General features: G+C 40.7%; 1 protein-coding gene across 2 annotated transcripts; it reads left to right on the top strand.

The window, feature by feature from the left end:
• The first annotated feature begins 129 nt into the window (after nucleotides 1–129).
• On the top strand, nucleotides 130–12,062 carry CHDH (choline dehydrogenase). 2 transcript variants are annotated; one of them, XM_030283243.4, is made up of 8 exons: nucleotides 130–251; nucleotides 3,724–4,521; nucleotides 4,931–5,082; nucleotides 7,840–7,969; nucleotides 8,586–8,720; nucleotides 9,852–9,994; nucleotides 10,851–10,953; nucleotides 11,514–12,062. In XM_030283243.4, exons 2-8 carry the CDS (start codon nucleotides 3,777–3,779, stop codon nucleotides 11,930–11,932), a joined length of 1,827 nt encoding a protein of 608 aa, XP_030139103.4. In that variant the 5' UTR covers nucleotides 130–251; nucleotides 3,724–3,776; the 3' UTR covers nucleotides 11,933–12,062. The 2 variants fall into 2 exon arrangements, with proteins under 2 accessions (XP_030139103.4, XP_030139102.4); XM_030283242.4 differs by lacking the exon at nucleotides 130–251 and adding an exon at nucleotides 1,125–1,252.
• Nucleotides 12,063–13,364: the final 1,302 nt, after the last annotated feature.

Consider the following 13,364-nt stretch of genomic DNA (forward strand, 5'->3'; position numbering starts at 1 on the left):
CTGCGAACACGTATCAGTTTGGTTTCAAACAATCACTGCAAAGATTAAAAACCACTAATATCAAGTACACATTTACTCATAATTCCTCAGGAAACAATTACTCTTTTCCATTTCAGTGATACAACCAAACCCGAAAGTCGTCATTGCTGAGGTAACGAATCAGTCAACACAGGCAGGCCCGGCAGAACAGCGCAGCGCGTTTGCTGCTCACTTCAAACCAAGGCTTTCTCCTGGGAGCACGCATTGCACAGGTAAGGATCGCAATTAAAGCCTTGGACTGCAAGCTCCAGCTCAGCTTTCACGGGCTGCTTTGGAGCGCTGCACCCAGCGCTCATCCACACAGAGATACCTCCTGTCAGTGCCGGGACGGAGCGAGAACACCTGGGGTTTCATCCCAGCCGCGATGCAGCTCCCAGTGCTCGCACTGGAAAGCAGCCGAGGGTGGGGGAAGCGCTTTTTCCGCGCCGCCAAGAGCGGGTGAAAAAGTTACAGCGCTCCGGGACGAGCGGGGTGGGGTAACCTCAGCGCGGGGCTGGCTCTGCGCCCCGGAGCTCCACGGCGGAGCTGGCAGCCCTGGCCCGGGGAACCTGGCATTCCTGTCCCAGTGGCACTGGCGGAGCTGGCAGCCCTGGCCCGGAAAACCTGCCATTCCTGTCCCGGTGGCACTGGCGGAGCTGGCAGCCCTGGCCCGGGGGAACCTGGCATTCCTGTCCCGGTGGCACTGGCGGAGCTGGCAGCCCTGTCCCGGCGGGCTGCAGCGCAGCCGCCCGGGGGCTCCGGCGGGATGGACGAGGCCGAGGATTTCGCCCGCATCCCCTCTGGGCGCTTTCCGCTCCGGCACAGCCCGCACAGCGGCCAAAGGGTGCGTTCCGGGGGGAAGTCCCAGCCGCGCCCCTGACCTGCCTCCCCGCGGGCTCCCCCCCACAGCCCAGCCCGCACTCGCCCTCCCGCCGGGGCCCCGCGCTCCCAGGGACCACCCCGCGCTCCGCCCGCCGGGCTGGGCTGGGCTGCGAGGGTCGGCGGCGGTCCCCACACAGGAGCGGCCTCCCCGGCCTGGGCTGAGACAGACGCGGCCTGTGGCTGCCCCGTTCTGCGGACGGGACCGGGACAGAACCATCTCCCTCCTGCTCGGGCGGCCGGGCGGGAGCGGCCGCGGTCCCGGTCCGGTCCGGGAGCTCTCAGAGCGGGGCCGCGGGCAGCCCCGGACCCGCCGGAGCTCACAGCCACGCTTGTGCACAGAGGAGGAAGCGAGGTAAGTGGGCTTGAGCACTTTCAACACTGGAAACTCACTACAAAGTATTTGAAAGTGAATGAACTTTCTCCCTAGCAGGAATGAAGGGAAAGTTAATCCTAAACGTTCTGCAGCAGATACATTTAAACCTGTTACACAGCCCGCAACAGGGAAAAAACAAACAAAAAACAGGATCTACTTAGCTTGAGGAGCTCTTCCTCCTGCCCTTTACACAGTCAGGCCTGACAGCTTTTGGTGGTAACATGAAGGGTTAACGTCCTGACAAAGCCCCACTGCTGTGCTACATTATGTGCTGTCTGTGGACATCTCTGGGAGAGGGTCATGTTTTCCATCTGCCAAAGAGAATATTCTTGTTTCTCCTCTGTCAACAGAACAGTGCTTCAGGCACAGTGACTCTCTCCTTTTTGTTTTAGGATCAGTTTAGAAGAAATGGAGTAGGATAATGCTCATGCAGAGAGACCACTGAAAGAAGGGAGTGGATGTGAATCAATATGGCAAAAAGAAATGTGCATTGAAACTAGTATTTTACTCCATTGAAATTAGTGTTTTAATCCATTCTATCAAAACATGTGTGCTAATTTATATTAAATCAGACTGACTTGATTTTTGACCCGTGCACTTCAGAACTCAAAAGCACCAAGGTTTGTGAATCATCTACACACTGACTGTTAAAGTCACTGGACTGCTACAGTCAGGACACTGCTGACTGACTTCACTCCCAGCTCTCTTTGCAAGACAAAAATTCTCTCAGGTGTTATTCTACCATCCCTGTTCCATTTGAAGTAAAATAACAACAAAATACAAAGAAAACCGCTGCAACATTTAGAAGAGTTGGCCATAAAACTATTGTTCCCTACTGGGACAGAGTATCTTTCCCAGATTATCAGGACCCAGGCCCATATTCTACCAACCCCCTCACCAATTTAGTGCTCCTGGATCAACAGAGCTGCAGCTTAAACACAGGTACTGCAAAACCATAACCCTCTTCCTCACAACCAAAACAAGTAAAAACCTCTGACCTTGCATCCTCTGCTGCATCACAATCAATAAACCTTCAAGAAAGAATCCTTTAATAGAGTACACCTGCAAAAAAAAAAAAACCTGATACGTCCCGATCTTCAGCTGGGAACAATTTCAAATTATCCATGTGACGAGAATCACCTGTGTGAACTTTAGGCTCAGACATATCCCAGCATCTTTTTTTTTTTTTCTTTACAGAACAAATTGTTATCCATGGCTGGTTGTTGATTCAGACATTTTGGGGTTTGTACAGCCTCAAACAAGTTTATTACAAGTTTTCTTTCCAGAGAGTTATGCTTCTTCCCACCTGTTTCCCAAGATTAAAGGAACATACTTTTGCAAATGAATGTGTATAAAATTGTAATTGTACATGGAAAATTTTTGCAATTTAGCAGCAATTTACACCTAATTTTGTTACAGAGGATTCAACATATTTCAGGAGAATGCTTGCTTAGCTCAGCTGGGCAGTGCTGGAAGAGATAAGTGTAATGGACTCTGGATAAGTTGCTGTCTCTAGAATACACAACAGCTTAGACAGAAGTCATGGGCCAGAGAGAAATATTATTTACTTCCAAGGACACCCCACTTCACTAATTTTTCAGACCAAAAGGAATGTTTTCAGGAGGAGGGAGCAGGAAAAACGTTTCAGGGTGGCCAGCAGGATCAGTGCCTGTAACACACAGAAAATCTGGCACTGAGTCCCTGTGTCTGAACCAGTGTAACACAGAGCTAAACCTGTGGTACTTCCAAGGCTCACAGGCCTCTCTGAAAGTAAAATGCTTGCCATTCTTACTCAGCCTAAGGATCTGGTGGCATTAGATTGTAACTGTACTTGGAGTATTCTTGCAGGATCTGGGTTTAGTAGCAAGGTAGAAAGGCAGAGATGAACAGATCTTGCCTTTCCCTGTGTTAGGAGGAAAAGGAGACACACCTGCAAATCCAGCAGTTTTCACCTTAGGGATAGCTGGAAATGAGTTTGTAACACGTTTGTTTTTTGGAGACACTCTCTGGCAGAATGTGCAGTGAGCATACTCATAATTTCCATAGTGTATTGCCTTGTGTGATATCACTGTCACAGACTCACAGTTAAGGTTTTGAAATTGTTGTTGTGCTTAAATTCTTGCCTATTAGAGGTGGATAGAGAGAGACTACAAGGAATGCAAAAGTTCCTGCCTCTTCTGGGTTTGGCAAATACTTGAAAATGTTCATCTGTCTCAGGAACCAGAAGCAAATCAAACTCAGACTATATATAATATAGGATAGTACATTTGACTGCTGCATAGACTGCATTAAAAGAATAATTAGACAGTAAATGTTTACCTGTTTGTTGCCACTGTTAACATTTTGGGTAGTGCAAATGGATAAAGTATACCATTGTCACCTGAAAATGACTGACATATTAGAGGTAGTAATGGTTACATCTTAATTAGTATCTTTGGTTTTTTTTCTAGGGTAAACCACTGGATTTTTGTCAGAAATTCTGCAAGAGTGACCATCAGTAAAGATGTCATATTTAATGAAAGGATTTAAATGTCACAGTCCTGTGATGTGCAAGGTAGCAGGAAGCCTGTTTAAAGCACACACATTAAAGAACACGTTTGGCATCCATGAACAATTCAAAATTTCACGTGCATCGTCGCGACTGAGCTCCGAAAAGACAAACTCTTACAATTACATCATTGTAGGAGCTGGATCAGCAGGCTGTGTGCTGGCCAACAGGCTGACAGAAGACCCGCACAGCACTGTGCTGCTTTTGGAAGCAGGCCCTAAGGACACCCTGCTAGGCAGTATAAGGTTGATGTGGAAGATCCACATGCCTGCTGCCTTAACGTACAACCTGTGCGATAAGAAATACAACTGGTACTACCACACCACTCCGCAGAGGCACATGGACAGCCGAGTGATGTACTGGCCCCGGGGCAGGGTGTGGGGCGGCTCCTCCTCGCTCAATGCCATGGTCTACATCCGCGGCCACGCCGAGGATTACAACCGCTGGAGCAGGGAGGGGGCTCTAGGCTGGGACTACGAGCGCTGCCTGCCTTATTTTAAGAAGGCACAGACACACGAACTGGGACCGGATCAGTACAGAGGTGGGAATGGCCCCCTGTACGTGTCAAGAGGGAAAACAAACCATCCTCTCCATCGGGCATTCCTGGAGGCAGCCCAGCAGGCCGGGTATCCCTTCACGGATGACATGAATGGCTACCAGCAGGAAGGCTTTGGCTGGATGGACATGACTATACACCAAGGTAAACCATGAAGGGGTCCTCAAGTAATTTCTATTTCTGACCCAGAAATAACGTTGAAATATGGACATATAATCTGCACTGAATGCCATTTGAGTGTTTAGGTTACTGCCCAGCTATGGCACTCTGTATTTACACCCTAATAATTTCTCAGCAGCTTGCTATCGGTGTACTGTGTACTTCATTGCAAGCTACATTGGTAGGGAAGTCCTGATTCACAGTTAAATTATGTCATTGTGAAATTTGTTATGTTAAAATAATATCTTTAATTATCATATCAAATCACATTTGCTGTGAACTCTATAAACTCTATGAAGACTTTCCCTCTGTAGGCATCCTGGTGGCTATTGGCCAAAATCTGAAGCATACTGAGCATGACTGTTTTGATGTTTAATGTAAATATACATTGTAGGTCAAAGATGGAGCACAGCTAGTGCTTATCTTCGCCCAGCCATATCACGCCCAAATTTCTCAGTTGCAGAGAAGACACTTGTAACAAAAATCTTGTTTCAAGGAACAAAATGCATTGGTATTGAGTGTGTGAAAAATGGGCAAAGGAAAAAGGTAAGAGATTTTCAATTTCCAGTATGAAAGGTATAAATCAAAGCTAAATTATACATATTTTTTAAGTCTATTAAAAATGGCACTTTACTGTGCAAAATGTTCTCTTTTTTTAGAGGTTATGTTGTTTCTTACACTATATGATTCCTTGTCAGTTATTTTACAGTAGATGATCCTCCAGTTGTATTGATTTAGAGATTAACTTCATCATCACATTTCCATCTCCAGTGCTGAGGGGACAGGCCATAACTTGATGTTCCACAGAGTGTTGTGTAAGACTGGAGCCTATGGTGCAACCATGTCCTGTCCCAGCACATTGACCAGAGTGCTGCAATGGGGGTGTTTCTGAAAAACAATTCTGGCAGAGGAAAATCTGTAATGCCAGACACTGAAATTTGAATGGCTCAAGGGATAGATGGTTGGCTGTGGAATATTTCGCAGTTTCAGTCCAACTTCGACTGAAAATGTGATTGTGTGGAAGGAAGCTTGAATTGTCATTACAAAACTCTGAATAATTGGTTCATTTTATGCCTCTTTCAATCCATTTACCTCTGTAAGACCCAAACCATTCTCACTTCCTTTGACAGCTGATTATGGATTAGTCTGTAACTAGGATGTTGCCTAAAAGGGGCTTGTATGCTAATAACCTAAGATATTTGGTCACAAAGGATACGAAGATTAATAATAATATCCTAGAGAGAGCTGAGTACACATCTTGGTGGTTTGAGTTCAGTAAGCCTTATAAAACTCAGCAGGCAAGTTCTGTGACTGAGCACCTGCCAGAAGTTAAAATGCAGGGTAAATAATATGTTCTTTGATTTTCTAAAGCACAGATCAAATCTGCTGCTTTCTAAGTGGATTGCAAATGATAATCATTTTACCAATATGAAACAAAAGTTGCAGAACCTTTAACTGATTTCATGAGCTATTACATTTCTGTGAAAACAGTACCTCTAATTGCTGTTCTTGTGCCATTATCAAGATCAGTTTTGTTGAAGAAAGTCTTGGAATTCAATTACACATGATCAAAGACTTTCTGAATATTGGACCATTTAATTGCAAAATTCTTCAATTGCTCTGAATTTTCACACATACTAATATATGCATGAATTCTACATAGTGAATAATATATGTTTTTATAATGTATTGTACAAAATACATCCTCAAAGTATTTCCCTTCCTCCTCTCCCCCTCCTCTCCCTCTCCCAGCATCAAAACTGCAGGATTAGTATCTGCTTTTACTTTCTGGAAAATTTTATACATGTCAGGATGGAAGAGCTAATAATTTTATTGCATAATGAACATCAAGATGAAGCAATTGACTACATTAAAGTGTTTTTGTTTTTACAGTCTATTTTAGATATAATCTCTTTTACGTCAGTCATCAGCAAAGTGAAAAGATTAAAACCTGATTCAAAAGTTATTAAAAACATATTCACCGGCCAATAACTTGTTATTTGTCTAACACAGAAGTCCTAGAGATCTCCCAGGACTCCAGTAAGCCCTCTGACAAAAGTAGGAAAGGTAGACTGGAGTTTTTAAGTTCAGAATTCCTGGAGTTTTTAAGTTCAGAATCAAGCAGAAAAGTTTATTTATACTTCATATTTCATATAAAGGACGAAAATGTTTTAATGTATTAGAGACTAACTCAAAAAAAAGTGTATCAGTCACTTTTCCCACTTAGCATTATGGAAAACTTTGTGTGGGCTAGGAATAACTACAGTGCTGCCTTTGCAGGGGGTTTAGACTGAGCAAGCATTATTTGAGTGCTGCTCTGAACAAACTGGTACCAGTTCTGTCTGTACTATAGAAAATGTAAATAAGTTAAATAAGTTTGCATAACATGCAAAATACAGCTCTAAGTATTGATTCAATTGGCTCTGATATGGTGTTTATTAGTCTTAACATACTAATGATTTCCCAGAGCAAAGCAGTAACAAACAAAAGATAACAGCACTGGCCATCTGTTGACCGTATTGGATAAATAGTGTGAAAATGCTTTTTATTATTATTACACTTGGATGTTACTGTAGCAACATTTTGTCATCTTTCTGTATAGCTGAGGTGTCATTCAAAAAGGACACGGTTCCAAGTTAATATGGATTCTATGCTAATCTATTAAAACTCAGACTCAAAGGCAGAGGAATAATTTAGCAGCCTGTATCATCACCAGCTCAGGGCTCAGACCAAACCATTTGATGAAAAGACTGTCAGCAAAACAAAATTCAAACCATGCCTGCTAGTATTTTATCAGTAGTGCTTCAGTGAATCGTTGGGGGGCTTTTGAGGACTACCAGGAGCCAAGAAAGCAAAGCTTAGCCATGGCTGAATTAAAAAAAAATAAGCTCCTGAGAATTTTTGAGCTACCATGTCTGTGAATTCCAAATCTTCCTTAGGAGTTCCAGTTTTAATTTATAAAGGGTTGCTGAAAATGGCAGAGAAGCTTAGCTGCCTGATCCAAGTGCCACAGGTACTATTCCCCTGGCAAGTAGGATAGGAGCTGGGCTGAATGTTTCTGTGCCATACAGTTTGAATGGATTGTAAAGATGGGAATAAATACAGGAATGATCAAAGCAAAAGCTTGATTACTTCTCTCTGTGGAAAATTCTGACAAGATAGGAATACATTTAAATGAGGAAAATGTGAGGGAAGGATGTCTAATCTGGATCAGAACAGCATATCCAAACAGCAGCCCCTGACGTTGCTTGCATTCATCTCAGGCTTTATAATCTTAGGGATTTTGTGCTCATTTCCTTTTAGGTTTTTGCCAGTAAGGAAGTTATTTTAAGTGGAGGTGCAATAAATTCTCCCCAGCTGCTTATGTTGTCTGGAATTGGAAATGCAGATGATCTAAAAAAACTGGGGATCCCTGTTGTTTGCCATCTTCCCGGTAATCTTTTTTTCTTCTTTCATCTTCCTATGGATGTAACTGAATGACCATTAAATTAAATTAATCATGAAATAGTGTTTTCTTTACGTCAATCTGTGCAGACTGAAACACATGTTGAAAACATGTTTGTTACAAATCAGTGGAAAGGTGTGTTGATTTTATACAAATCAGTGGAAACATGCATTGATTTTACAATTAAGCAACAAACTCTTTCTTCACCCCATTTGACAGTGAAAAATGCCTTTCTGACGGCATATTTTTATAATTAAGCAGCACACTTGTCATTAAGAGCTTTGAATTAGAAGAAATAACATGAACATGAAATAACATGAACAAGCCATATCTGGCAATTTTAGAACAACTGATATATCTGCCATTTAGCTTTCTATTTTCATTCTAGTTATGCTATATTTATGTAAAACCTTATTCTGACATGAGCAAAAGTCTGATGTGACTCATGGCCTTGGTCTGTGACACCACTGCCCTTGTAAGAGCTTGGTTCAGTTCCCACTTAAGGTGTTCTCTGCTTGAAACATGGTGGGTAACCTTTCTGTGTGAAATAACAGATATTTTTCCTCTCACTTTCTTCTCCCTCCCCTCTTTCTACCCCCTGCAGGAGTAGGCCAGAACCTACAAGATCATTTAGAAGTGTATGTTCAGCAGAAGTGCACCAAACCTATTACTCTATATCGTGCACAAAAGCCACTGAACATGGTGAGGATTGGTCTCGAATGGCTTTGGAAATTTACAGGTATGAAGCAAAGTATGCAATCATTTTACCACTGACTGATTTAGAATTATGACAGCCTTTTATCCATGATTTTTATAGTCTGGGAGCCTTAATATATAATCTTTTTCACACTCTGTAAAATAACTGGAATTTGCAAATGGATTTGAACTATTTCTTTTCTTCTATACCAGAATATTGTAAAATTTATATATCTTAGGTATGAAGGAAGTTATTATACACTACTTTTAACATTCCTATATCTCATGCAAAAAAATTCTACATTTAAAAATCAGTGCTACTAAGAAAAGCTATTGCAAAAAAGATGGAGAAAATCTTCTATTTTAAATCAATGTGATGTCAGTAAAAATGTATTGTTGAACTGACTTCTTGTATAACTGTCTCAAAAGAATTTGTTTGTTGCTCTGATCAGAATCCTTTTACTCTGCAAGTAAATGTGAATTTACTTTCCTTAGAATGACCCATGAATTTTACAGTACCTCAGTCATAAGTTTTACCTTAAAAAGGATCTGTAAATATAATCTTTGATGTCAGTCAAATAGCTTGGCCAAAGATGAGCTCTACATCACTTGCTGAATTATGTTATTATTTGGCAACTTATTCTGGGTACACATGGCTTTTTACCATGCAAGTAAATATTGAGGACCAACTTACAGTTTTAAAGAGAAATGAAAACTACATAAGGCACATTGCAAGGCTTTCATCTTTCATTTCAGGGCAGACACTGGATGGCTCTGCCTATTCCGTATAACTGGAGTGCACATCACGGAGTGAGCAGTGCAGGAATATCAGGATGTGCAGCCAGTTCCCTCCACACCTGTCAGGATCCAAATCTGCTTCTGGAATCAGACCCTTGGCCTGCCAGTTACAGTGAGATAACTGTAACATCCATTCTCAGATCAGTGGGAATTCCAAATTTAAGCATATTTACATTTATCCAGGAATTAAAAAATCAGATGAAAGTGGTACGCAGTGCCTAAACTACAAGCTGTTCATAATGGATTTGCATTCCTTGCAGTTGATGCTGTATAAATCAATTATTCATGGTAGTGCATCTACAGGTTAAAAACATGTGGACTTGTTGCTCTTTGGAGGTGTTTTAATGGCATCTTCTCCCTCCTTTAAACTCCCTAGGTGAGGGAGGAACTTCCCACCTGGAATCTGGTGGTTTCATCCGGAGTGAACCAGGGGTTCCTCACCCTGACATCCAGTTCCACTTTCTTCCTTCCCAGGTGATTGACCATGGTCGGGTTGCTTCCACAATGGAAGCTTACCAGGTGAGTGGAAGAGAATGTTCCAGTAAGACTTTGTAACCATTAGCAAGGAGGTTTATGCTCCATTATAAATGTTGATAATTTGGCTATATAGTGAAAAATACTTTGTTCAGTATAATATGAAATAGACTGCTTAACCTCCTTAACTGGGGAAAAAAACACCTTGTTATTTGATATTGCCACCAAAATATGTTAGTTTTTATCTCTGGGAAAGAAGGCAAGTATTGAATTAAGTATTCACTCTACTGAAGTGTCCTAGTGCTGTGGGTTAGGACACAATTTTGCAGTAGAACAAAACTGTTCCACTGCAGTTTAGACAATGGTTTAAGTGAAAATAGATAGAAACACTCATTTATTCACTGGCACAAATCCAAGCCCCTTGTAAACTAGCATCTTGATCCAGAACTCTGAACGTTAATTCTGGGGAACTGTCACTGAGTATACATGCTTATCCTTGCTAGTCTTTTTCCTTCAGAGACAATAATTTGGTCCAGTTGCTGATTGTATTAGAGTGCTCTGATATTGCTAAATTGGAATGGTTGTATTTTAAAAGAAAAGACCAGCTGTGAATTGACAGGCATATGTGCTCCCTGCAATGGAGTTACATATTTACAAAAGAAATTATATAAAATGAAAAAATGTTCAATGGTATTTTCCACTATCTTTGGTTAATGTTTATATTGCTGAATTTGTAGTCTGTGTAAATTGCAAAAAAAAAAAAAAAAAAGAAATCCAACCAAACAACCAAAAAACCAAAAACTCAAAACAAACAAAGGCAACATCCCCCAAAAATACCCCATGCTGAATTTGGAAGCAGACCTGGTGGGATTGTGTGATGAGTACAGTGTGGGTGTTGCAGGTCCACGTGGGACCCATGAGGAGCACAAGTGTGGGCTGGCTGAAGCTGAAGAGTTCAGACCCAAACGACCACCCCATCATTGAGCCCAACTACCTGTCAACAGGTAATTGTCGCCTCTCCTTGCTCTTTCAGCTTATTTTTCACTTCTTTCAGTAGCTGATTTTTGTATCTACTCAACACCAGTTCAGAAGTGCTGGTTGGTGCATTGTTACTTAGTTCTCATTTATTAAAAGTCAACTAGTATGGAAAGAGGTGATTGTGCAATGCACTGTGTAAGCTAGAAAGAATTCTCTGTTGAGGGGAGGTCAGAATTCTTAGTATCTGCTGTGTCTTGCTGTGCATTTCATCACCACTTCTGCTTGTGAAGGAATAATTTCTTTTGCTTCTTTGTGTTGAGACTATTTTCCTTTTCCTAGACAGTGGGTAAAGCAAGATAAAGTGCAGCTCGTCATAGTTCACATCTTTCCTTTTGGGCTCATGCAATATAAGCAACAGTTTTGTTCACGCTGGATGAAAATATCTGTGACTTCAAAAAACATTCTCCTTTATCATGGCTTTCAGCAAGAAGTGAGAGACTTTTTCCACAATGCTGCTTTTTTCTGTTCTTCATTCTGTATATACTGGTAAATTAAATATGTACTTACTTATTTTCTTTCCATACAGAAAGAGATATTTGGGAATTCCGCCAGTGTGTCAAGTTGTCCAGAGAGATCTTTGCTCAGAAAGCTTTTGAAAAATTTCGTGGTCCTGAAATTCAACCAGGAAATCATGTTCAGTCTGACAAAGAAATAGATGCTTTCATAAGGCAGAAGGCTGATAGTGCTTATCATCCTTCCTGCACCTGTAAAATGGGTCAGCCTTCAGACAGCACTGCTGTAGTGGATCCCCAAACAAAAGTAATTGGTGTTGAAAACTTGAGAGTAGTTGATGCTTCAATAATGCCCAGCGTTATCACTGGAAACCTGAATGCCCCAACTATCATGATAGCAGAGAAAGCTGCAGATATAATTAAGGGCCTCCCATCACTTAAAGAGAAAAATGTTCCTGTATATAAGCCCAAGACCTTGGAAACACAGAGATAAATATTCTCATCCTTTCATATAATTGGCTATTTAGGCTTTCACCCACATGTTGGTATCTCATACTGAATATGCCAATATGATAAATATCATGCAAAATAACATATCCTATTAAAATAACTATTAATGTGAATATTTTTTTTTGTATTAGACTACCTCCTGTTTTTTTTAATCAGCTGGCTTAAGTTTCTTTTTTAAAATCATAGAATATGCTGAGTTTCAAGGGACCAATCAGGATCATTAAGTCCAACTCCTGGCCCTGTGCAGAACACTCCAAGAATCACAAATTTATTTAAATATGACCTTTTGTAGTAAATTCAAATTTTCTATTGAAGAGAAGCTGTTTCTAGATGACAAGATGGCTGTATACATCAGCCAGAAATACCATGTGATTGCATGAGGAATGGAAGAGATTAATGTGAGCTATTTCAAAAACAGTTATGTTATTTGAAGAATTTTAACTGCTATGAGAATGTTTCCCAGGAAAACAGCTAGTCAGTAATGACCACATCCTGCAAAGAATGGTCAAGCAAATGTAAACACTTACGCAATTTCAAATTCCAGAGTTGAATTAGTTTGTATCAGAATTCATAGGAAAGGGAGGAACTGCATGTGTCAGTTTGTCAAACATGGTTTTTGTGAAAGGAATGCACGGTTTACAAATCCCACTCAAAATTAGATTTCACTAAGCTCAGTCTCTAACTGTAGAGCATTCAGAGAGAAGACATACAATGTGTTTATTGGAACTTATTTTTCTAAAAATGCAGAACTGGAGTTGAAATTTATAAAGATCTACTGGAAAATGGATATTTCTTTTGTTTTGCTTTTGTTTTGGTTTGTATTTTGTTTTATGTAGCGCTTAGTAGAATTCTGGTAACAATTTAAGCTGCTGTAGTTTTACCACTCTCGCAGTGAGAGATCTGCACTTTGTATAACATCCTTAAAGTGATTGGTCTTTACTCAGATGATTGTTTGCAAAAGATATTAATTAGTAAATATGAACAAATAATGGTGCCTAGCACTCAAATTTTATTTAGAATAATTACAACCAAACTATATTTAAAATAAAATATTACTCAAAATAACTGTATAAGGTCAGATATTGATGATATGGGAAGAGGTCTTTTTAAATTAGAAGGCAAATATCTTACTCAGTGAACCAATGCTATATTCTAGTTAGGACTTAAATATTTACTTTTTTAGTTTTCAGATGTGTAAGTTAAGATACTTGAGCTATCATGGTTGTTTTTGGTGTCAAACTAACTTTCAGGTACTGAATAAAAAAAACCTAAAGAAACTGAACTCGCTGAAAGAAAATTATTCCATGGATTATTTTGTATTTATTAAGTATTCCAAAGTAACTTCTGACTAAGCAGATGTCAAATCATAAAGTAATATTTTCTGTAGCCTGAGATTGCTCAGGACTTGTGGCAAA

The sequence above is a fragment of the Taeniopygia guttata genome, chromosome 12, assembly GCF_048771995.1.
Source record: "Taeniopygia guttata chromosome 12, bTaeGut7.mat, whole genome shotgun sequence".
Taxonomy (NCBI): Eukaryota; Metazoa; Chordata; class Aves; order Passeriformes; family Estrildidae; genus Taeniopygia; species Taeniopygia guttata.